Here is a 23028-nt window from a genome sequence, read left to right as displayed (position 1 = left end):
CCGCCAACCCAAGAAGCAAAGCGGCGGCGCGGCGGGGGCGTCGCGCCGGTGATTGACAGGCGGCGCCGGCCAGTGGGCGCGGCGGGTGGGCGCGGCGGGGGGCGTGGCCGGAGGGCGGCCAATGGGGAGCGCGCGCCGCCGCCCCTCAAATCAGCGGGCTCAGCCGGCTGTCCCCGGCACGGAGTTGTTTGGCGGCGGGCGGGCGGGCGGTGCAGCCGGGCGGGCGGGAGGGAGGAGGAGGAGAAGGAGAAGGAGAAGAAAAAGGGGAAGAGCGGGGGGGCTCCCCTTTGTTGCATGGGGGTGTCCAGCCGGGGCTGAGGGAAGGCAGGGAGGGGGTCGGTGCCTCCCGCTGCCCCATGGCCCTCGCTGAGGGGGCGGCCGTGCCCTACGCCGTGGAGCTGGGGCTCACCGTGCTCCACACGGCGCTCTACGCCGCGCTCTTCCTCTTCGCCTACCTGCAGCTCTGGCTGCTGCTCTACTACCGCGAGCGGCGGCTGAGTTACCACACGCTCTGCCTCTTCCTCTGCCTGCTCTGGGCAGCCCTCAGGACCACCCTGTTCTCCTTCTACCTGCAGAATTCCCTGCAGGCCCTCCGCCTCCAGCAGCCCTTCGCCCACTGGCTCCTGTACTGCCTGCCCGGCTGCCTCCTCTTCTCCAGCCTCTGCCTCCTCAACCTCTATTTCGCTGAGGTAAGTTTTGCCTTTCGGGCAAAAACCCCTCCAAAAATTCCCTTTCCCCGAACCTCTACCCTGCGGGACACCGGGGCTGGGAGCTTCTCTTGAGCCACCTCTCCAAACTTGGAGCGCCCTGGAGCCGAGGCTTTGGGGTGGGATGGGGATGTGAGCGTCCAGGTGAGGGTGGGAGCCGGTCCTGGGGCTCTGCCCTCGGCGGAGGCTTTGGGACAGCCTGGGGGGATGCAGGGCTGTGCCCCGAATCCCGGCTTGGAAGGAGGCACGGGGATTGTGCCCTGGATCCAGCCCTCGGTACAGACTTTGGGACAGCCTTGGGGGGGGATGCAGGGCTTGTGCCCTGAATCCGAGCTCGGGGGAGAAGCACGGCGATTGTGCCCTGAATCCAGGCTTGGGGAGAAGCACGGTGATTGTGCCCTGAATCCAAGCTTGGGGGGGCGGGGTGGGATTTGGGGGGGATGGTGTGAGCTAAAAGTGTGCCCAAAATCCCAGCATCAGGGGTTTGGGGTGCGGGGCTCTGCCCTGACTGCAGACCCCGCATGGGGAGTGGGGGTGGACAGGCACATGCCCTGAATTTGGGATCTGGGGGGGGATGCAGGGAGATGCCCTGCTCCCAGGTGGGGGTTTTCCTCTTTGCAACCCAGACCCACGGCGGCGTGTTCGTGTTGGGGGGCATCACTTGAGGAACTGTTTTGCATCTTTTTTTTTTTTTTTTTAATTGATTTCCCTTCTGCAAAGGGGACCAGAAAGTGGCAGCAGCAGGGGCTGCTCTGGCCTGGAGTGATGCCAACCATTACGTCACCAGCCAGAGCCTCTTCTGCTATTGTTGCTGCGCTCCCTCCTTCCCTCCATCGCTCCGCTGCAAACCCGGCTTGTTGTTCCGCAGCTTGTCAGACAAAAAAACCCCCGAGATCCCTCACACAACAGCCCGGGGCAGCCGAGGGGGGCCCCTTCCCAGCACCGGCATCGCTGCTGGGACAGTGCCGAGCCGCTTGTTATTGTCACCGAGCTGTGTCCCTGCTTTTTCTGGGTTTCCCCATCACTCGTGTCATGATTTTAAGCCTCCTTCCCTTAGTCCTTCCACTTGCCTTCATCTCCTAAAGCCCTGGCTCTCCCCTCCCCATCCTCCTCCTGAATATTTTGTTTCTGCTCCAGTTTCTCGTGAGCAGCCCTCTGCTCGCCTGCCTCCCGGTTCGCTGCCTATTTATGAAACAAGTCACCACTTTTTCCTTCCAGCTTTGTTGTTGTTGTTGGGATTCTTTTGCTCTGCAGCTCTCAGCTGTTCCCCAGCCTCACAAAGGAATCGCTAGCACACAGCAAAATCACTCCAACGTTGCTCCAGTGTGTCACCCACGGGAGTTATGATTTCATTTTCCCCAGGACACTGACGTTCACATGATACTTGGAGCTCTGGGGTTGTTCTGCTGTTCTGATCCTTTTCCTTCCCTCTCTTCCCCCCCCCCAAGTAAACACCTGGAAGCTTTGGGGGTGAGTTGCCTGTTGCAAAAGCTGTTGGAGGTGTTGTTAATGGAGTGGCAGGGGAATAACAAATGGTGCATAGAGTGCACAAATCCATCTTGCCTGCTCGAGGGAGCCTGACCTCCCAGTTGCTCCGGCCAGGAGGGGTTTGTGTCCCTTGAAAGGCAGGGATTCTGTGCTCTGCTCCACAGAGTGGCTGGATTTCTGTTTTCCTCTAGGTCACTGGATTTGACAGCAGATTTGCCTCTCTGCAGGCTTGTTTAAAGGTCCTCTTAAAGTAAATCCAAACAGATTCCCAGGCTTCTCCTCCTCCCACTATATCTGTTGTTCAGTGAACTCTGCATATATCCCACTTCTTTCTCCTTGAAGACCTAGAGCCAAGGGAAATCCTGTCTGAGGAAATAAGAGCTCCGAATCTGGAGTGGGGAAGGATAAAGTGACTTATGAAAATGGGTCTGCTTGCTCAGCTCCAAGGGAGGGCCTGACACTTCCCTGGAACAACCAGGAGGGGTGTCCATCACTCCCTGGGGTTTTTTGGGAGATCTCAGTGGTGGCGCTCCAGAGGTTTGGAGAAAAAAATGGAAATCTTTTGGAGCTTTTCTGGCTCCTATGATCTAGAGGTGTGTTTACTGGTGCGACTCCAGCAGAAAATGCCCATCCATTCCCAGTTTTTAAGGGCCCACTTGGCAGCAGCCTGTGGAAGGACACTGAGCTCCTGCTGCCCTAGGGGTGGGTGGCATCCTGATCCGAGCTGTCCTCGGATAAAAGCACGGGCTGCTGCTGTGCTGAGGCTTATTGTCCCTGGACACAGAGCCTCCTTTGTGGAGATGCTGGAGAAATGGCATCTGGGGAAGAAAATGGCCTGTGCTGATATTTGAGCTGATCTTGCTTGATTTACGGAGCTCCTCAGGCTGCGTAGAGGCTGAGGATGGAAAGGTGGTGGGGAAGAAGCTCCAGGAAACAGATACCCGTGGAGAACTGGTATTACTTAACACTCCAGGCTGTTTTGGGGCTGAAATTCAAATTTGCTAAATCGCCTGGTGTTCCTCCTTTCCTTTCCTATCCCATCTTAGCCCCTGAGATTCCTGAGGGGATGCAGAGACCTGACAGAATGAGTGTGGGATGTGTGTTTCTTTTCGGTTGGAAGGGACCTTAAAGCTCATAATTTTCCACCCTGTGCCATGGGCAGGGACACCTTCCACTTTCCCAGCTTGCTCCAGCCTGGCCTTGGACACTTCCAGGGATCCAGGGGCAGCCGCAGCTTCTCTGGGCACCCTGTGCCAGGGCCTCCCCACCCTCACAGCCAGGAATTCCTTTCTGTTATCCCATCCATCCCTGTCCTCTGGCAGTGGGAAGCCATTCCCTGTGTCCTTTCATTCCACACTCTTGTCCTCTCCAGCTCTCTTGTAGGCTCCCTTGTGGGATGCTTTTTCCACCTGGAATATCCCTTTAGCTTGGGAGCCTTTCTTCCTTCAGTGTGTACCAGAAGGAGTCCTTTCCTGGGAGTCTGGGGTTCACAGTCCATCAGGTCAGAATTCCTCAGATCCACTCCCAATCTTGCTTCAATAGTTCTGATATCCAACCTAGGATGCTCCTTTGCCTTGCCTTTGGAATAGCTCCTGTGCTGCCAGCTGCTTGAAAAATGCCACCTTCCCCAAGGGTCTGCAACTTGTGTTTGTCCCCAGGTCTTCGTCAGGAGCATGGTGCATGGAAATGGAAATACATGGAGGGAGCTCAGGATATTTAACCTGGAGAAAAGGAGGCTCAGGGGGGACCTTGTGGCTCTGCACAACTCCCTGACAGGAGGGGACAGCCGGGGGGCTTGAGCTCTGCTCCTGGGGAACAAGGGGCGAGAGGAAACGGCCTCACGCTGTGCCAGAGGAGGTTTAAATGGGATATTGGGGAAAATAGCTCCACAGAAAAGGTTGTCAGGCATTGGAAGGAGCTGCCAGGGAGGTGTGGAGTCCCCATCCCTGGAGGTGGCACTCAATGCTCTGGGCTGGGGACAAGGTGGGAATCGGGCAGAGCTTGGACCTGATGGCCTTGGAGGTCTTCTCCGGCCCAAATGGATCTGTGAAATGCAGCCACAACAAGCTTGATCTTAAAGACCTCCCTGAGCCCTTGGCACCCCTGGTTGTCCTGGGAATCAGCAGCTGGCACAGGCATGAGTAAGGAATGCTGGCCTGGTGGTGTGGCCAGAGCCCCTTCACCTGCCTGGATTTCTCTAAGTGCTCCGTCTGAGGAGATGACCTCAGCCCCTTTCATCCCTTCCTGCTCTAATTGCACTGGAGACAGGCATGCAGAGAGCATCCAGCCTGAGAGATGTTTGTCTTGACTGTCCTGGATCTTCCTGCCTTCCCAGATGGGAAACTGGGAAAATCTCCATCCTTCATTTCCCTCTTTCACCTTCCCTGTGCAGCAGACACCTGGCAGTGCCCTGTGCCTCGGAGGGACAGCTGGTGAGGGATCACTGAAACTCCAAACTGCTCCATCCCAGAACTGATGATTCCCATGTTCCCCAGCTGAACAGGTGGCCCTGCTGGGGACCATCTATTCTAGGAAAGGAGGGAACATGCAAAATTGCAGCCGGTGTTGATGGTGACATGGAATGATCTCGATATTAATATGAGAGTGGTGAGAGATCCTTGTGGATAGTTCCAGCTTTTCCTCTGTGGATTGAAATGGGGGTTTGCACACTTGGTACGAGGTGTGATCCCAAAATAGTCTGTGCTGTGCTCCCATTATCTCGTGTGGTGAGGGGAGGGATCTGTCTGGGGATGCACAGCTGAGCTGTGTTGGGGCAGGGCATGGTTGTGTGTTATACCTGCAGAGCCCGGATTCACGTTGTTTTATGAAGCAAAAAAAGAATTGGATTCCAGTGGACAACAACAAGTTCCTGGATCTTTCAGATCTGCTGAAAAGCAGCTTGGTTTTGGTCCAGCCTAAGTGGCTCAGTGTTAGGGTTAAGATCCTGCCTTGTGCAGGTACTGGGAGTGGTCCTTGGATTCATCTGTGGGATCTGGGATGTGTCACTTACCTTCCCTTAGCAGCTCTGACACCTCCAGTGCATCTTCTAAGGGTGAGTGTGTCTCTTGAACACACCCTTAGGGACTCTCTGGGCTGTGATCTGAGCAAGGAAATCACTTTCATGGGATAAATCCACTCATCACAAACCCAAAAGCCTCCAGCATCATGGAGGGTTTTGGGGATCTGTAGCTCATTTCAGCCTCACCTTCTGGCTGATGTGGACTGCTCAAAGGATCCATGGCTCTGGAAAGGCACCTGAGTATTCCAAACTGCTGCAAAAGACTTGGTTCAGGAGTAAAATGATCCCCCAGTCCTGGTGCTCTGTGCTGCTGAGACCTCTGTTCCCTGTTTTCGTGCTTGATTTCTGGAGATGGGCTCAGCTCAGATTTGAAGGAACCATTCAGTTTGCAAGGATTGCTGCTCACGGCTTGGCCTAATGCACCTGCTGAAGCACAGGGGTCTGATTTTTCCTGTTTTCCTGAAGAGCAGGATTGCTCCTGAGCTCTCTGTGCTGGATTTTTCACAGCAGAACCCTCAGCCTGAGCTGTCCTTGGGCTCTGAGAGCAGTAGAGGCTCAGAGCTCAGTCTCAAGGATAAGAACCCAGAGACACCCTGTACACGCTGCTGGTGGCACCTCCTGACCCAGTCCCTGGGAAGGAAAAGCAACCTTCAGATAACTTATCAGCCTTAATAACCAAACCCACCAAAGCAGTGGTGTTTGCTCCCTTCCTAAAGTTGTAGGAAAAACTGTCCAGGGGCTAATAAAAGCGTAAGGCTGGAGCTGTGGTCTCCCTCTGCTTTCCATGGCAGCGGGCCAAGCATGAGGCTCAAATTGCTGTTGCACTCTTAACCCTGACTCAGCTTTGTGTGCCTTAATCCCCGGGGCTGCAGGGGAGGGAGGGTTTGGGAAGAGCGTCCTGCCCAAAACAGCGCCTTCCTGTGAGTCAGGGGCACTTCCCTGCTCAGCTGAGGGGCTGTTCTCAGCTGAGAACACGACATTCCCAGCTGGAATACAAGCCAAGGACTCTGCAGAGCTGTTCAGAGGCTGAGGTTACAGACGGAGTCACAGCAGGAGTGCAGATTCCTCAGTGGATTTCCATGCTGCTGGAATGGGTGCTGAACCAGGAGTTTCCCAGCTGGGTGTCACCGATGCCTGTTTTGACAGGACGAGAGGAAACAGCCTCAAGTTGTGCCAGGGAATATTTAGATCTTAAGTGGATGCTAGGAAAAAATTCTTCACTGAAAGGGTGGTGAGGTGTTGGAACAGGCTGTTCAGGGCAGTGGTGGAGTCCCCATCCCTGGAAGTGTTCCAAAAACTCGTGGATGTGGCACTTTTTAGGGCATGGTTTAGTGGTGAATGTGGTGGGGCTGGATTCATGCTTGGGCTTGATGACCTTGGAGGGCTTTTCCGGCCTCAGTGATTCCATGACACTCCCAAAGTGCCTGAATGTCACCCACAGGCAAACAAAGGAGGATTCAGGGATATTTCTGTTTTGGAGTCGCCACGCGGCCCTTCCAAGGCCCAGTTTCCTTTAACTGAGATGAGTTTTGGGGCTCAGAGTGGATTGTGCCACACTCCTGTACTTCTGTGGGCCAGGACAACGGGACAGAGAACATTCCTGAGGCTGGATACCTCCCTCTGCCGAAGAAGGTCTCATTCGTCACTAAGTTGAGCTCATCCTTCCTCAGCCTCAGGAAGAGGAGCCAGGCAGAGGCTCTTGGAAGGGAATCACTGAAGCTGTCCAATGTCCTTTGAAATGCTTGGAACCACTGCAGTGGCTCAGACAACCCTCAGATCCTGAAATGTCTCTGGGAATCCCGTTGGCAGCAGCCTGATTCCTGAAGCTCTTGTGCCATTTCTACCTCAGTGCTGACTTGGAAGCAGAAGCCAAGGAATCCCACCAGGATAAAAGCTGCCTAAGGATGCCTGGGAGGAGTTGAGTGATCCTTCACTGCTGACAGGGAAGGCTCCTTGTGGGAGAAGAGAAACTGAACCTCCACACCTGTGCAGTGATCCCACAAGTAACAGTTGGGATCACTCTGGATGTGTCTGTGCCTCTTCCCAAGTTCCTTCAAAGTCTCTAATCAGGACATGAGCTTTGTGGCTGAATGTGACCCCAGCTCTGGGATCTTTCCTGGTGGGGTCTGAACCTGGAGCTGGACACAACCCAGTTCCTGACCAGTGTGAGCACTTGGTTCCCTGTGCCTTTGCAACAGGAATTCAAGTCTGAGCTGTGACTTGGGAGTATCTGCACCTTCCTAAACTGTCCCTACTTCTCTGATACGGAAATCCAGCATGGCTGAGGTCCTAAAACAGCCCAAAACATTGGGAAAAGGAGGTGTGTTTTCGAAGGACTTCAATTACTTTCAAGTGCTAAACTCCCTTCTTTTCTTGAAGTCTTTAAAGTGTGGTGTTAGAGTGCTTGTCACGTTTGGGGTGTTAAATATGTTTATGGTTGTTGGGAACCTGTATTTGGGCTGGGCTTGTCCAAGGAAAAAGTACCATTCTTTTGGGTCCAGAGCAAGACTTGGTGCTAATAAATAATCCAGAGTCCTTGGAGGTGTCCAGCTGGATTCTGATTTCCCTGTTTATCTCCTGACAAAGTTGAAAGGAAACTGTAGGGCGTGTAAAGTAACCCTGTGCAAATCTTTCCTCCAGGTCATATTCAAAGTGAAATGTGCAGCTGAATTCAACAAGTACAAGTAAGTGCTGCTGTCCTGACCTTCCCTTCAAAGCTGGTCCCAGGGGAACTGGCTGGGAATGGGAGGGTCAGGCCCCAAAAGCTGGTCAGAGTCTAATTCCATACCTGTGCTCTGAAAAAGGAGCAGGGTTGGACCTTGGAGCAGGACTGGGAGCTTCAGGGGTGCCAGGGGAGCTCAAGCATCCCAGTTCCCCTGGGTGGACTCTTGGGGTCACTCTGAGCTCTCCCAGCCCAGGAAAGATCTGCAGAACAAGGCTTGAGCCACGGGTGAGCCCCAGGTTTGTGCAGCCCAGGTGCTTCCCAGGGAAACCCAGGGTGGAAAATACAAGCTCCTGTGGCTCTTAATAAAGGAGTTGCAGTGGTTGTGATGACTCATGGCTTATTGACTGGAGTTAATGCAGAGCTGGAGCAACACTTAAAATCTGCAAGATAAGAACCTGACTGTCAGAAGATGAGTCTTGTAACTCATGACTGCTTACGCTGCTCATGTGTTATGAGAGCAGCTCCAACAAATCCTCTGCAGCCTTGGGCTGCCAATACAACCCCTGAAATTTTGCTGGAATGCCTGAGCTTCCCTGCAAGCAGAGCACTTGGGAGAGTCTGCTGAGACAGGAGGGAGGTGCAGAATGAACCTGGGCATTTTTCCCCCTCACCATCTCTCCAGGGTCCTGTTGTACCTGGGCTCCATCCTCACCAGCCTCCTGTTCCTAGTTGTGAATTTAACCTGTGCAATGCTGATCCACGGCGAGGTCCCGGAGAAGCAGCTGAGGTGGACAGTCCTGGCCCGGGCTCTGGTCAACGACAGCCTCTTCATCCTCTGTGCCATCTCCCTGGCCTGCTGCATGTGCAAATTGGGAAAGATGTCTTCAGCCAACGTCTACCTCGAGTCCAAGGTGGGTAAAAGCCTTGGGAATTCCCACTGGTGCTGCTCAGCTGGATCTGGATGTGCTCACTCAGGTGGCACCTGAGTTGCTCTTGCTCAAATTCTCCTTCCAGTGGGGAGGTGACAGCTCTTGGATTCCTCCCTTTCGCTGAGTGCATGCTCCTGCTGTGGGAGAGATGTTCCCTGCATGTTTTAGAGGAATACTTTGTCTGCAGCTTTGGCATAACAGATTTATGAGCTGCTGCTGCTTTTCAGGCATAGAAAATCCCAGGTCTGCCTTGAAGAGCGGGTTCTCTAAGAGCAGCAGATGCAGTTTTTGCTGTGTATTTTACCTGTAGCAGGTGTGTCATGATTCCCTGCAGAGGGGATCCCCCAGAAATCCAGCTTTAGCTGGACTCTGCTTGGGTGGGATGAGATGAGCATTTTGGAATGGGAAGAGAAGTTGCAGTAGGTCCTATCCCAAAGCAGGACAGGTGAGGGTCTGAACACACACGGCTCTTTTCCAACAGATAGGAAAGTGGAAAAGCCACCAGGAGTGTGGCAGGAGGCTGCAATCAGTGTCAACTTGAGTGCTTGGAAACCTCTAGAGAAAAAACCGGGGCACCTGAGCACAGGCAGTTGAAGCTGAGGTTTTCTGTGGGAAATGTCTGGCTCCTTAAGCAGCAGAGGGCATCGGTGGATGTGTGGGCTGGGTCTGGTGTCCTGCCTGGCTCCTGTGACAGCTGTCCAGAGGCTGCAGGTTGCATCCAGATCTGCAGTGAGGCAGGAGCAGAGAAGCTGCACACATCCCTGCTGACCTGGGCCTGGTATCCAGCTCTGACTGGCTCTGGACACTCATTAACTCACCCAGTTCCCCCAGTGCAGGAACTTCCTCTCCTCACATGCCCGAGGCTGGCCCTGGGCCGTGTACAACGTGCTCCAGGGAAGCCTCTGCTCTCCACTTGGATACTCACCCTGGCTGTCTGCTCAAGGTCTCTGCCTCCCTCCCCTGCCTTGGGGGCATCCCCTGATGTTGTGTGTGGGAAATCGCTGCAGAAACAGGCTGGGGGTGAGCAGAAATGTTACACAGATGCTGCAGAAGGTTGTCCTGCCCCTGAGCTCAAAGCCACGCAGCAGGGCTGAAGGCAGCTGCCTCCACAATGAAGGTGGGGATGTTGGATCTGTGGGAAGGAGGCTGGACTGCAGCCAGCTCCTGTCCTGTGGTCCTTGTGGATTGGAGATTTGCTTCAGCAGCCTTTGTGCCTCATTGTGCTGGCCTGAGCACCACAGGCTCAGCTTCCATTGACAGCAGCATGTGTGCTGGGTGCTTTGGTTTGGAAAGACAGGTGTCTGCCAGGGAAAGCCAGAGCTTCTTTTGGAATGGAGAATGTAAATCCTCTCCATCCAAATTATTATAATTTTGAAATTAAAGGGCTTTCAGGCAAAGATATGGGAATAGGAATAACAATTCTTTATTAGAAATATTAAAAATAAGAGTGTAATAGTGCAAAAAAAAAAAAAAAAGAAAACACTGACAGAGTCAGAATATGACTTGTCACCCTGTTGGTCAGGGTATTAGTAGCAGTCTAATTAAGTCCTCCTGCAGTGACAGATGTGGTTCTGTTGGAGCAATGATCCTGTGGAAGGGTGCAGGTTTCCTCTGAAGGTCCAGTGGTGCTGAGATGGGTCCAGTCTTTCTCTGGGAATCCAGTGCACACAGGCTGTGCTGGTGTTCTGAACGCCAGCTTTGATCCAGGCGGGAATGCTGGGCTCCTCCCCCTGGGTGGAGCCTCTCCCCATGGGATGATGGGATTGTATCAGCCCTGCAGTGAGCCTCGGTGGCCCATTAACAGAAGATAATCCCCTGGAGGCAGGATGGGTCCTGGAAGAGATAAAAAACATGGCCCCACCTGGTTTAACAGCTGCCCATTAACAGAAGGTACCTGCCCCCTCCCCTCCTGGAGTTATGTGGAATGGGTCATAGAAGAGATAAAGAATACGCCTCCCCAGCTGCTTTCAACAGCTTGTAATAGAATACACACTGCTGGTTACATGTCTCATGGCAACCCAAGACACTGGACTTTAGGGCTGTCACTTGTTTGTTGGCACCTCTCTCCTGCTGAACATCTCAAGACACTGTCCTGAGCTCCAAATCTAGGAGAATAGAGCTAGGATGTGGAGCTGGCCAGTGGGATGAGCGTCCCTAGCAGATTCTCTGCTTAAACACAGCTCAGGTGCTGAGTGGTATTTGTCCCCTCACTGTGACTTGCTGCCTCCCTGCAGCCATTAAAGGAATTCATGGATGGATTTAACAGAACCATCCTGGTTTGTCTCAGCATTCCTGAATGGTTTGAGTTGGAAGGGATCTTAAATTCCACTCAGTTCCAACCCCCTGCCATGGGCTACCTTTAACTAAATCAGGTTGCTCCAAGCCCCATCCAGCCTGGCCTTGGACACTTCAGGGATCCAAAGGCAGCCACAACTTCTCTGGGCACCCTGTGCCAGGGCCTCACCTCCCTCCAGGCCAAGAATTTACTCCCACTATCCCATCTAACCCTGCCCTCTGTCTGTTTGAAGCCATTCCCTTGTCCTGTCCCTCCAGGCCATTGTAAAAGGTCTCGCTCCATGTTTCCTCTGGGCTCCCTTCAGGAACTGGGGTTCAAGCTCTGGGTCTTTCTGCCCACCCCAAATATTTGAACTTGTTTCCTAGACAAACACTGTGTGCAATGTTGGGGTGCTGAGAGGCTGCAAGTGAAAGGGCTGGGTTAACACCTCTGCAGAATTGATTTTCCTGCTGGTTTGGTTGTTGGCCTTGTGGAGGTTCCCAGAGGAAGGCAGGGGGTGGAACAGCATCTCCAAGGACCCACAGTTTGGAGCTGACTGACAAAATCCTGGCAGGGACACTCCAGTGCCTCAGATCCTTCCCTGCTCCCAGGCAGCTCTGGCTGTGTGGCTCCTGCAATGAACTCATCACATGAGAAAGCTCTTACCCAGCTCTGAATATTTTAGCAACAACATACAAATGTTCTGGGTCATTCTTGCCTGCACAGCTGCTCATGCATTTAAGGGAACGGGGAAGAACATCACAGCTCTCTATTAAAACTCTTTTTATTTCTTCCTGTCCTAGGGAACATCTGTCTGCCAGGCTATTCTGGTGGGATCTGTAGTAGCCCTCCTGTATTCCTCGAGGGCTTGCTATAACCTGGTAGCTGTGGCCATATCTCCAGACAATGTTCCTGGTCCTTTTAACTATGGCTGGGACAACCTTTCGGACAAGGTGAGTGTGTGACCCCCAACCCAGAGCCAGTGAAGTGAAATGAGGAGTGAAGCTCCCCATCCTGTGAGGGTGAACAGGGGGCTCTGGGGGATGTCTGGGCAGCTGAACCCCCACATGAGCTGCCCCTCTGCTCTGCTTGCTCTCTCCACCCAGCAAACCTGAGTCCTCCTCTCTTCAGGAAGGATTCCCTGTTAAGCTCTTCCCTTTCAGCCTGCCAACTCTTCTTTTGAGGGAGAGGAGCGACAACTCAACTAGAGCAGAACAGCAATGCTTAATCGGGCATGGCTGTGTGCGAGGGAGAGTCAGTGGTGTGGGCAGCCAGCTCCCAGTGCCCTGGTAGCACACTCTGAGCAGAACCAGCTCACCCAAACCAGCAGCAGCGGCAGCCAGGTGAAGGTCACTGTGCTGCTTTAGGGACTCCTGCCTTTGGAAGGGTTTCTCTGCACTCCCAGCTCCAGCTTTTGGGAGCTCTGTGGGTGGCTGGGATGACACAGACCCCTCTGCCTTGTGCCCACAGGTGCACGTGGAGGTGAGCAGCGAGGAGTACGTGGTGTTTGGAGTGGTCCTGTTCCTCTGGGAGCTGGTGCCAACCACTTTCGTGGTGCTGTTCTTCCGTGCTCAGAGACTGAGCCAGAACCTGGTAGGCCTGAGCAAGTCCCCCTGTGCTGGGAGGTTGCCTGGGATGACTTTTGGGAATGTTTTGCTTCTGGCCTAACTCTCTTCTCCTTGGCAGACTCCAGCAGGGATGGTCAACAGCCACAGCTACAGCTCCAGGGCCTATTTCTTCGACAATCCCAGGCGCTACGACAGCGACGATGACTTGTCACGGCTCGGGGCCAGGGAAGGAGGGTAAGGAAGGGTTGTGCTGCTGCTCTGCTGCCCTCTGGGGAAGCAACAGAGCTCCTGGCTTCTGCTCCTAGGAAAACCTGATGGAAGAGGCAGCTTGGGCAAGGTAGATGGGGCAGGGAGCCTCTGACAGCTTTTGTTCCCTTGTGCAGCTCACAAGTTTTTAATGGGCAGAAGTGACCAGCTCAGAGAGGTGGATGGTGCTCAGAGGTGGTGATTGCAGACAGGAGACCTCGTCCAGGAGGGCTGGGATCCATTTCAGAGGGCTCTGAAATGATCTCCAGAGGGGTTTCTCCACTGGGAAGTGAGAGCTGGTGAAGTTCTGGAAGGGAGCTGGGACAAAGCTCTGCAGGAAGTGCTGGTGTGGGGGAGAATGGTCAGGTGTCCCCAGCAAAACTCTTTGGATGCATCCTGACAGCCCTGTCACCTGTCATCATGGAATCATGGAATGGTTTGGGCTGGCAGGGACCTTAAAGACCATCTTGTTCCCCTCCTTGCCATGGGCAGGGACACCTTCCACTATCCCAGGCTGCTCCAAGCCCTGTCCAACCTGACCTGGAAAACTTTACTTCCTTTCCACTTCACTCCCAAGTCTCTCACTGTTGGAATAAATCAGCCAAGATTTCGCTTTCTTCATTCAGAAAGCCAACTCTTTATCCACAAAGCTCGTATTTGTAGGAAATATCAGAAGGCACTGTGTTAAACCCAATTGGTCAGCAATACAGTGAAACTCAGGTCATTGGTCAGTAAGGGCTATTGTATATGTCTATCAAATTCTCTCTCTCTAGATATGTTTACATTTTTCCTTTGTGGGTTCTCATGGGACAAATCTTACTGTTTACACGCGTTCATTTGTTTTTCACCCTCAGAATCGATTGTTGTGTTAAATGAACTCAAAGTAGCTTCACATGGGAACTTGCAAATTGCTTGTGAGCAGCACTTAAAAGAAATGCCAGGCCAGCTTTGGCAATTTTAGCAGAGCAAGGCCTGATTTCATAAGGCCTTTCTTTTATAATTCTTCTACCTGTCTACGACATCTCACCCTTTTCATTAATTTAAAAAAGGCTCATATGTTCTGATGTTAAAACAGCTCGCTCTTGTGAGGGTATTATCTCATTAAGGTTATCACTGGTTATCTATTAGATATGGGATAAAATACATAGGAGATGGATTACAATCAACAAAACTTACCAAATTTTATCATGCCATTGAACACAGAGTTTTGCAGCATGAGAAAACAAAAGAATAATATCTAATTTATCTTAGGGAAATGGAAAAAAAAAATGCCATTGTTTTAAAGTCCAAATAGTTGAGACTCAGGAGAAAGTTCATTAGCTGGAACTGTTGATCTTTGACTTCACTGAATGTCCACTCCTGGATCCTGGAACAGGGAATGACTGAAGAAGGGCAGTAGGAACACTATACCATGATGACATACGGCTTTTGTTGGCAAATTGCTTCTGTAGTTTGCAGACACAGCTAATTCTTAAGGCACTAAATTCCCCTTCTTTTAGTTTTGTTTTGTTGGTTTTTTTTTAATGAGATGCATGTCTTTGGTTATGAGCATGAAGAAACATCAAGGCAAAACAATACATGTAGTGAACAAGGAACTGACAGCAATCAGGAATAAGTCAGGTACAACAATTAAGAATATTTCAGATAATAACACATCATTAATAATACATGTGAAATTAGGTAATTAGGAATCTCTGAAATACTGTACCATCATCCCAGAGTCTGCCAACAGCTGACAAACCTTAATCTAGTGAGGGCTTGGATAATTATTTCCAGATAATAATTCCCAAGCTCACCCTAAAAATAGGTTCAGCTATCATATATAAAGGGTCAAATTGCCAAGTCCAAGTGACCTGAATCTAGTTTTGATGCAGAAAACATCTGGGTTTATTGGGAAATTCTTTATCCAGGTAGAGCCAAGGCCTGGCCACTGCCCAAGCTCCAGCTGGGAGGGAATTCCCTAAACATATTTTAAAACAAGCCTCTTAAGAACAGCAGTTATGAGTCAAGGCCTTGGGGTTAAAGACTGATCAAACCATTTAGTAGTTGGATCCCTCCAAAGTATCCTTCAGGATAGAGATGCTTCAAACACAGCAAACTGCTGGAGTGCATCTGTAATAAGAACTGGGAAAAACCACAAGACTAACAGTTCAGAGGAGGCTTTCAATGAAGCTCAGGTATCTTTTCTTGGAACTCTGAAAAATACTTAAAATTATGAGACAGCGTTGGGTCAAACTATAGAGCCAGTGCAGGGACTAGCCAGAAAGCTAACCTGGTATAAGAGATGCATAAGTAGCTAGAGAACAAAAAAGAAGGATCCTGAAACGTGTCTTTTAGATAATTACACAAAGATATTAAAGCATATAAGAAACTGGCTATAAATACAGTAATAACATCTTATGAATAAGGCCTATTATAAAATGGGTAAATTCACATCATGTAATCAGTACATCGGTGGTAACTGTCCTAAGGAGTTGAGATAACACCTTTCTGAACAGCAATGTACCTATGACAGCAAAGTGGAATTAAGGAAAACACTTAAACAGTTTACAATCAATAACAGCCACAATGTAGAATCATAGCTGACTCTTCTGTGTTATCTGTGGAAGATAAAACAGCGATTGTAACGAGCAGTAGAATCTTCGACAAATTCAAGGGTGAACACCCTGTATCTTCTTTATCCACAAACAGGTCTTAATCAGTGTTTCATCGCAGGTGTTTTAGTCAGAGTCATCTTATCTCTTAAATGTATTCTGTCACCATCTGTTAAAACCAGGTGGGGCAGTCTTCTTTATCTTTTCCACAAGCAATCCTCCCTCCAGGAGATATCTTCTGTTAATGGGCCATTGAGGCTCATCACTGCATGACTGATAAAATTACACCATCCCATTGGGAGATGCTCCACTCAGGGGGAGGAGCCAAGCATTCCTACCGGGATATAATCTGAGCTTTGGAACACCTCAGGCAGCCTTTTTCCACTGGATTCCCAGAGGAAAAGCAGATCCTTCTACGCCACTGGACCTTCAGAGGAAAACTGCACCATTCTACAGGGTCATCTCTGCTTCAACAGAACCACATTTTTCACTGCAGGAAGACTGCAGCCACCGTTTATTTGGACTGCTACCAGCACCCTGCCCGACAGGGTGTCAGGTTGTTTTCTGACTTTGCTTCAGCAGTAAAAATTTTTTTGCGAGCTAAATATTTCTAAATTTTCAAGAACTGCTGCAGACAAACTTCAAGGTTATAGGGCTTAGTTAAGAACTTAAAATTAATTGCTGCAAATAATCTCGGGAGAAGAGAGCCACAGGTGGTGGGAGCTGTGAGTGGGATGGAGATGCTCCTGGAGCAGCAGAGGCAGTACCACGAGGAGCAGAAGCGGCTCATGGACGTGATGGTGAAGGAGATGCTCACCAAGAAATCCACGCTCCACGACCAGATCAACTCGGACCACTGCACCCGGGCCATGCTGGACAGGTACATGGAAGTGAGCAGCAACCTGCAGGACCTGTACAATGACAAGGATGGCCTATGTAAGGAAGAACTCAGTGCCGTTTCCAGACCAAGTGAGTTTGCAGAGTTTTACAGCAGACTGAAGCAAATTAAGAAATTTCATCGGAAGCACCCGAATGAGATCTGTGTTCCTGTGTCAGTGGAGTTTGAGGAGCTGCTGAATGCCAGAGACAACCCAAGTGAAGAAGCTCAGAATCTGGTGCAGTTTACAGTTGAGGAACGGTACGGGTGATACTTGGATTTGCATGATTGTTACCTCAAGCACGTTAACCTGAAATCATCAGAGAAATTGGATTACATCACTTACTTATCCACTTTTGACCAACTCTTCAATATTCCCAAGGAGAGAAAAAATGCCGAATATAAGAGGTATCTTGAAATGCTCCTTAAGTACCTGCAGGATTCCACAGATCGAGTGAAACCATTACTGGACCAGAATGAACTTTTTGGGAAAATTCAGACGGAGTTTGAGAAGAAGTGGGAGAATGGCACATTCCTGGGCTGGCCAAAAGAGACCAGCAGTGTCCTCACCCATGCTGGTGCCCACCTGGACCTCTCGGCCTTCTTCTCCTGGGAGGAGTTGGCCTCCCTGGGTCTAGACAGGCTAAAATCAGCTTTGCTGGCACTGGGCCTCAAGTGTGGAGGGACTCTGGAGGAGCGTGCTCAGAGGCTTTTTAGCACTAAAGGCAAATCCCTGGAAGCACTTGATCCTTCCTTGTTTGCTAAAAATCCAAAGACAAAAGGAAGCAAAAGAGACACTGAAAGAAATAAAGATGTTGCGTTCATGGAAGCTTAGATTTATGAGTATGTGGAAGTTCTTGGGGAACAAAGACGCCTCACCCACGAGAACGTGCAGCGTAAGCAGGTGCGGACAGGGGAGGAGAGAGAGGAGGAGGAGGAAGAAAAGATCAGTGAGAGCGAGAGTGAAGATGAAGAAAATGAAATAATTTACAACCCTAAAAATCTGCCTCTTGTTTGGGATGGGAAGCCCATCCCATACTGGTTGTATAAACTCCATGGTCTGAACATCAACTACAACTGTGAGATTTGCGGTAACTACGCCTACCGAGGGCCCGAGGCGTTCCAGAGGCACTTTGCAGAGTGGAGACACGCCCATGGAATGCGGTGCCTGGGCATTCACAGCACACTTTGCCAACGTCACACAGATTGAGGATGCAGTCTCGTGGGCAAAGCTGAAACAGCAGAAGGCTTCAGAGAGGTGGCAGCCCGATAGAGAGGAGGAATATGAGGATTCCAGGGGGAATGTGGTGAATAAGAAAACCTATGAAGACCTGAAGCGCCAGGGGCTGCTGTAGCTGTCTCCAGGTGAAGCATCACACATCTGCAGAGTGGATCTGGCAGCAGCTCTGATTTCTTCATTGTCTGGATATTGTATGTGCATGAATACAGATTGCAAGAATACTTTATAGAGTTGCTTTCTGTCTGGTAAGCCCCTTAGACTTGTGGCACTGTTTTATATTAATAAATACCTTGAAAAATAGAGTCATTGTAATTAAAAAAAAAAAAAGGAACAGAGTTGCAGCGGCCAAGCTGCGTGCCAGAGTTGGGGGAAGCCCACTGTGCTGTCCCATATCTACAACAGGTCTCTTAGATAAACAGCAATTAAATATAGATCAGCTGGTCCCAAGTGATGGGCAGGGAAAACTCTGTGGCGCCGTCCTGCGCCGCTGCACCTCTGTTCTCTCTCCTTAAACACTTGTGGTTGAAAAAGAGGAGGGGAAAAGGCGATAAAAATGAAACCCAAAAAACTGCACACCCTAAGGTGAAAAATGCCAGAAGGCAAATGTAGAAAACGCTAGAAAGGCACTCTTCTGTTTTGGAGTCTGCGAGTTCCACGGGGGGCTGTCGACTGAGGGACCCAGCCCCGGTGGAGCCACTGGGTATTCAGAGGAGCTTTGCTACAAAAATACTGCCTGGCCACTGCTGGTCCTGCAGTTTCACGAGTTCAGCTGGAAGATGAGACCTGCTCAGACGGCCGCCACGCCACCGCCCACAGTCATGGTGGTTCCCCAGAGAGCAGAGGCCGGCCGGCCCTGTGCTGTCTGTCCGTGCCATCTGTGGGAGTAATTCAATCGCACCAGAGGTAATTTTGCAAGAGCACGCAACGAAGTTCTGGTTCCAGGGTCCTGGTTCTTAATTTGTTTCTCCACGCTGTTTGACTCTTGCTGCTCCTACTGCTGTGTCCAGCCCCGGGATAGAATGGAAAATGACCGACATGAGGGCAGTGCGCCCCTGAGCATCCGCACGTGGGAACACGCGCACGCAGGCATTGTCCTGGAAAAAGAGTGTAGGCTCAAAATATATTTGCTGAATGGGGGACCAGCCCCTGGACCACACAACACAGTAACAAGGGTATCAGTATATACTTTCCTTCTCCTTTTCCCAACATATTTTGCCTCTTTTAACTCACAGTTTGGCTTTCTTTCCGTGTCACGTACGTTTCCGCACGGTCGCCGCTCCCACGTGCCATTTCCACGTCACAGTTCTATTCTGTGACTTGTTTCCCCACACCTTAACAGACGTACTTTTGGGTTCTTGAGTGTTCACTCACCGCTGTACTTGAGACTGTTGTCCCCACAACGCACTGAGCCCTTCCCTCCTCGGCAACTCTTAGGCTGCCTCACCTTCTGTGACTCTCTTTCGGCCGCGTATCTCCTGCAGTTCAGGACCCCGTTGGTGTTTTGTGACTCTTTGTTGGTTTCTATGCACTTTATGCTGACCGTAGCCATAGCCATTTGCTACTTTGTATATTCGCTGCTTGAATTTCTTTTCCTGCTGATCCCGTGGCCAGCCATGCTGCCAGTGATTGCGTCTGTGTGCTGTGTTTCCTTTCGCTGCAAGCTGCTGTTCGTTACTGCCTCGGCCATACTCACAGCCAGCTGCAATCTTCCTTTCGTGACTTTGTATATTCCGTCTCTAAATCCCATCTCACTGCCCGGTCCTGTGGTTGGCTTGGCTCGTTTCACCTTTTCCTTGCGTGACAGACTGTTCGTCTCACGTTGATCCCGTCTTCGGGGTCACCATAAGTTGGGATAAATCAGCTGAGACTCCATTTTCTTCACTCAGAAAGCCAACTCTTTATTCACAAAGCTCATATCTGTAGGAAATATCAGAAGGCACTGTGTTAAACCTAACTGGTCAGCAATACAGTGAAACTCAGGTCATTGGTCAGCAAGGGCTATTGTATATGTCTATCAAATTTTCTCTCTCTAGATATGTTTACATTTTTCCTTTGTGGGTTCTCATGGGATAAATCTTATTGTTTACCCAGGTGCATTTGTTTTTCACCCTCAGAATCGATTGTTGTGTTAAACAAACTTCTCAAAATAGCTTCACATGGGAACTTGCAAATTGCTTGTGAGCTGCACTTAGAAGAAATGCCAGGCCAACTTTGGCAATTTTAGCAGAGCAAGGCCTGACTTCATAAGGTGTTTCTTCTATAATTTTTCTACCTGTCTACAGCACCTCACTTGGTGCCCAGGTGAGCAGTTCAGAGGTTCTGGCTCCTCTTGACCAGTGCTATGGGACCTGATGCTCTTCTCCTTGTAGCCGTCTCATCAAAGCCCAAGTTCCTTGGAGATACTGTACCTTCAACACCCTGACCAGTGCTGGGAGCAGAAGTCCGGAGGAGCCAAATTATTCATCTCTAAAAAGTCCGTGCCTGTATTTTTTCTGCCTCTCCTGCAGCTTGGCCACCTCTCAGTCTGTTTTTTTCTGTCTCTCCTGCAGCTTGTCCACCCCTCAGTGCACGGGCTGCTACGGCTCCCTGGCTGGCACCGACAGCGGGAGCACCGCGGACAGCGCGCCCTTGCTCTGCGCCGCTGGCGGCTCGGAGACCAACCACCACCACCACCACAGCTCCCACCCTGCCCCACAGAACTGAGGAGGCTCCCTCTCTTCCCAGAGTGGCACTCATGTATAGGATTGTAACCTGGTTTTTTCCTCTTTTTCCTCCTCTGCCCCCCGCCCCGAAGCATCTAACTCATGACACAAACATTCCACTACCTGCCGCAGCTGCGTGCGGGACTGAGCCCAGGGCTGCAGGCAGTTAAGTCAGAGAACTGTGACTTTAAGGTACCATGTAGCAAAGTGAAGCTGAACTCTCTGGAAGCTTTTTTTTTTCCTTGGTCTGGTCTTCAAGATGTTGGCAGCTAAATGCACCAGAGCTTCCTCACTAGAAAAGAAACATCAAATGCATATTTGCACTTTTATCTGCACACTTGGAAGGAATGAATCTTGCTCGGGCTGTGCTTGGCCTGAGACTGTTCTAGTTACTCTTTCAATTGCACATCCAGAGCTGGGAGAGGCACTGTCTTCCTGCAAAGACGTGTTCCCTGAAGGACTCTGCATCCTGCCTCCCTGGGAGCGGGGAGCTCTGTCTGGGCGGGGCCCCCGGCGCTGGATGCTCGAGTTTACTGTGCCATATTCCCACCTGGCAGGGCTGGGTGAGACCTCGGGGCTCGGGGAGGTCTTGGCTCTGCCTGCTGGTCCCACCTGGCTGCTGCCCTGTCCTACCTGGGCCTGTGGCTCAGAGCTGAGTGAGGTCGGTGTTCCTGCTGGCCTCGTGACCACCCCGCCAGCCCGTGGCAGAGGGATGGGGCTGGCTTTTCCCTGCAGGGAGAGGCTGGAGCCGGCTCAGCAGGAGTGTGTGTGCAGGAATGTGTGTGAATCCAGGGCTGCCTGCACCCCCTGGGTGCTGGGAGCAGCCCTGCTCCCCCTCCTCCTGGCCCACAGTGGGGCTCCCCTCGTCCCCCTCAGTATTAAATTGCATTTAGCAGATAACCAAGAGTTTAAACCTGAAGTGAATGTGAACTGCTGGGTCCCCACTGAGGTGCAGGGGGTGTGTGGCTGCCTGTGGAACGTTGCTGTTGGAGAGGGAAGGGGCAGAAACCACGGGGATCTGATCCTTAGGCTCCTTGCTCTGCCCTCCCCGTGGACCTGGGGCCTCCCAGAGCTGTGGAGTGCACAGGGTTGGGAGTGCTGGGTCAGGCTGGGACAGGTCCCTCTGTCTTTCCTTAACCAAAATAGCCAAGTTTGACCTGGCCTGGGCTCTTTGGAGATGAGGCTTGGTGTTATTCCTGGCTTGTCCCTGAGCCAGCCATGGGGATGAGCAGAGCAGCTTTGGATAAAGGCACTGGTGCAGGGAGAGGGCTGCTCTGACCGTGGGGCAAATCCACCCTGGGACTGCTTTTAACCTGCCTGCTGCTGCTCCAGCCCTGCTGTGACCCTGGGGGACAGGGAATGCTGTGCTGGGACAACAGTCTGGCAGCTGGAAGGACCTCAGGGCAGCCTCAGTGTGGTGAGAACTGGGAGAGAAACCCCAGCCCCGGGGCATCCTCTCCTCCCCAGCCCGGCCCTGCTCGCCCCTGGGGCTGTGCTGAGCTCGGTGTCCCTTGTCCCACTGCCCTGTCCCTGCGCGTGGCCTGTGCTCTCCCTGCTCACCTCCTGCACTCGTGCTGGCCCAAAAAAAGCAGCAAGTCCTGCCTCTTTTTTTTGGAGAAGGCAAAGATGGCAACTCTCAGCACATCCCTGACCCAGAGCTCCACCCCTGTCTCCTGGCAGGAACAGGTTGCTCCATCTCAATCCCTGCTTGGCTTATGGCGAAGCTGGTGATGGGCCAGGCACTGTCACCCTTCCTTCTGCTCCCATAAGTCTCCAAAGACAGCAAGTGATACTCGTGGCCCCTGTTCTTGCTTAAATTCCAAAGCACTAGGAGCACTTTAAGTTTTACTTTCGAGGGAAAGGAGTGTAGTGCAAAGAAAAAAAAAATAATTAAAAAACCTACAAAATCCAAGGGCTACAGGCTCATTGTTCCTCTTGCACTGAAGCACACACCCACACTACGATCTTCCTGGATTATTTGGGATGGCAGGTCAGGGCAGTGAGCCTCGTTGCTGATGGACCCCTGAGCGCCTGGCCCAGCGTTTGGGTTTTACTCCTTTGTCCGGTGGATTCCCAAGTGACCGCTCCTCCCGGGGCCGGTCCCATGTTTTACTGAAGTAATTTATAGCTGAGAAGTTACAAGGACTTTTTTAATGCATAGTTGCCTTTCATTAAACTTTCTTTTGAGATTTTTTTTTTTTTTTTTTTTTTTGGTTTTTGTTTTTGTTTTGTTTTGTTTTTTTGGTAATGGTTTAACAGTGTTCTGGCTTTGCAGGCGGGCAGCAGCTGCTGCCCCGGGAGCTGTGGCCAATGAATGTACCTATTTGTTCTTCACTAAACTGTAACCAAGCACTACTCTGTTGAAATAAATTAAAAAGAAAAAAAAAAAAAAAAGGACTTTCTGTGCTGGGATGGCTCCCAGGGTGACCCAGCTAGCTTCAGGTGTGGCCCTGTGGTCCCCTGTGCCCTGCCAGGACCTGGCACATCCAATTGCTCTGCTGCCACGGGGCTGGGAGCTCTGGGATGGGAGCTCTGGGCTGAGTTGGGGGTGGCACAAGGCGTTTATCCTCTGGTGTTTCTCTGGTTGCAGCCCCAAGGAACAGCTGGAGCTGAGCCAGGGGAGGTTTAGGTTGAATCTCAGAGAAAGGTTCTTCCCCCAGAGGGTGCTGGGCACTGCCCAGGCTCCCCAGGGAACATTCCCGAGGCCGCCAGAGCTCC

At 51.4% G+C, this 23028-nt stretch overlaps 1 protein-coding gene and 1 pseudogene across 1 annotated transcript; both read left to right on the top strand.

Annotated features, from left to right (window-relative positions):
- The first annotated feature begins 255 nt into the window (after window positions 1-255).
- Window positions 256-23006, top strand: GPR137C (G protein-coupled receptor 137C). The gene is made up of 7 exons (XM_066189133.1): window positions 256-689; window positions 7855-7898; window positions 8562-8790; window positions 11887-12036; window positions 12554-12676; window positions 12770-12885; window positions 20158-23006. Exons 1-7 carry the CDS (start codon window positions 357-359, stop codon window positions 20309-20311), a joined length of 1149 nt encoding a protein of 382 aa, XP_066045230.1. The 5' UTR covers window positions 256-356; the 3' UTR covers window positions 20312-23006.
- Window positions 12893-20151, top strand: LOC136292853 (splicing factor 3A subunit 3 pseudogene; annotated as a pseudogene).
- Window positions 23007-23028: the final 22 nt, after the last annotated feature.

The sequence above is a fragment of the Chamaea fasciata genome, unplaced genomic scaffold, assembly GCF_029207755.1.
Source record: "Chamaea fasciata isolate MVZ Bird 193981 ecotype frontalis unplaced genomic scaffold, bChaFas1.0.hap1 SCAF_7, whole genome shotgun sequence".
Classification (NCBI taxonomy): Eukaryota; Metazoa; Chordata; class Aves; order Passeriformes; family Sylviidae; genus Chamaea; species Chamaea fasciata.
This window is presented reverse-complemented; position numbering and strand designations above follow the sequence as displayed.

Bases quoted from the DNA above. Each gene is read 5' to 3' on its own strand.
- GPR137C (XM_066189133.1), top strand. From the start codon at position 357: ATGGCCCTCGCTGAGGGGGCGGCCGTGCCCTACGCCGTGGAGCTGGGG. The intron at 690-7,854 runs GTAAGTTTTGCC...TCTTTCCTCCAG, and splicing joins TCAACCTCTATTTCGCTGAG to GTCATATTCAAAGTGAAATG. The intron at 7,899-8,561 runs GTAAGTGCTGCT...CCATCTCTCCAG, and splicing joins GCTGAATTCAACAAGTACAA to GGTCCTGTTGTACCTGGGCT.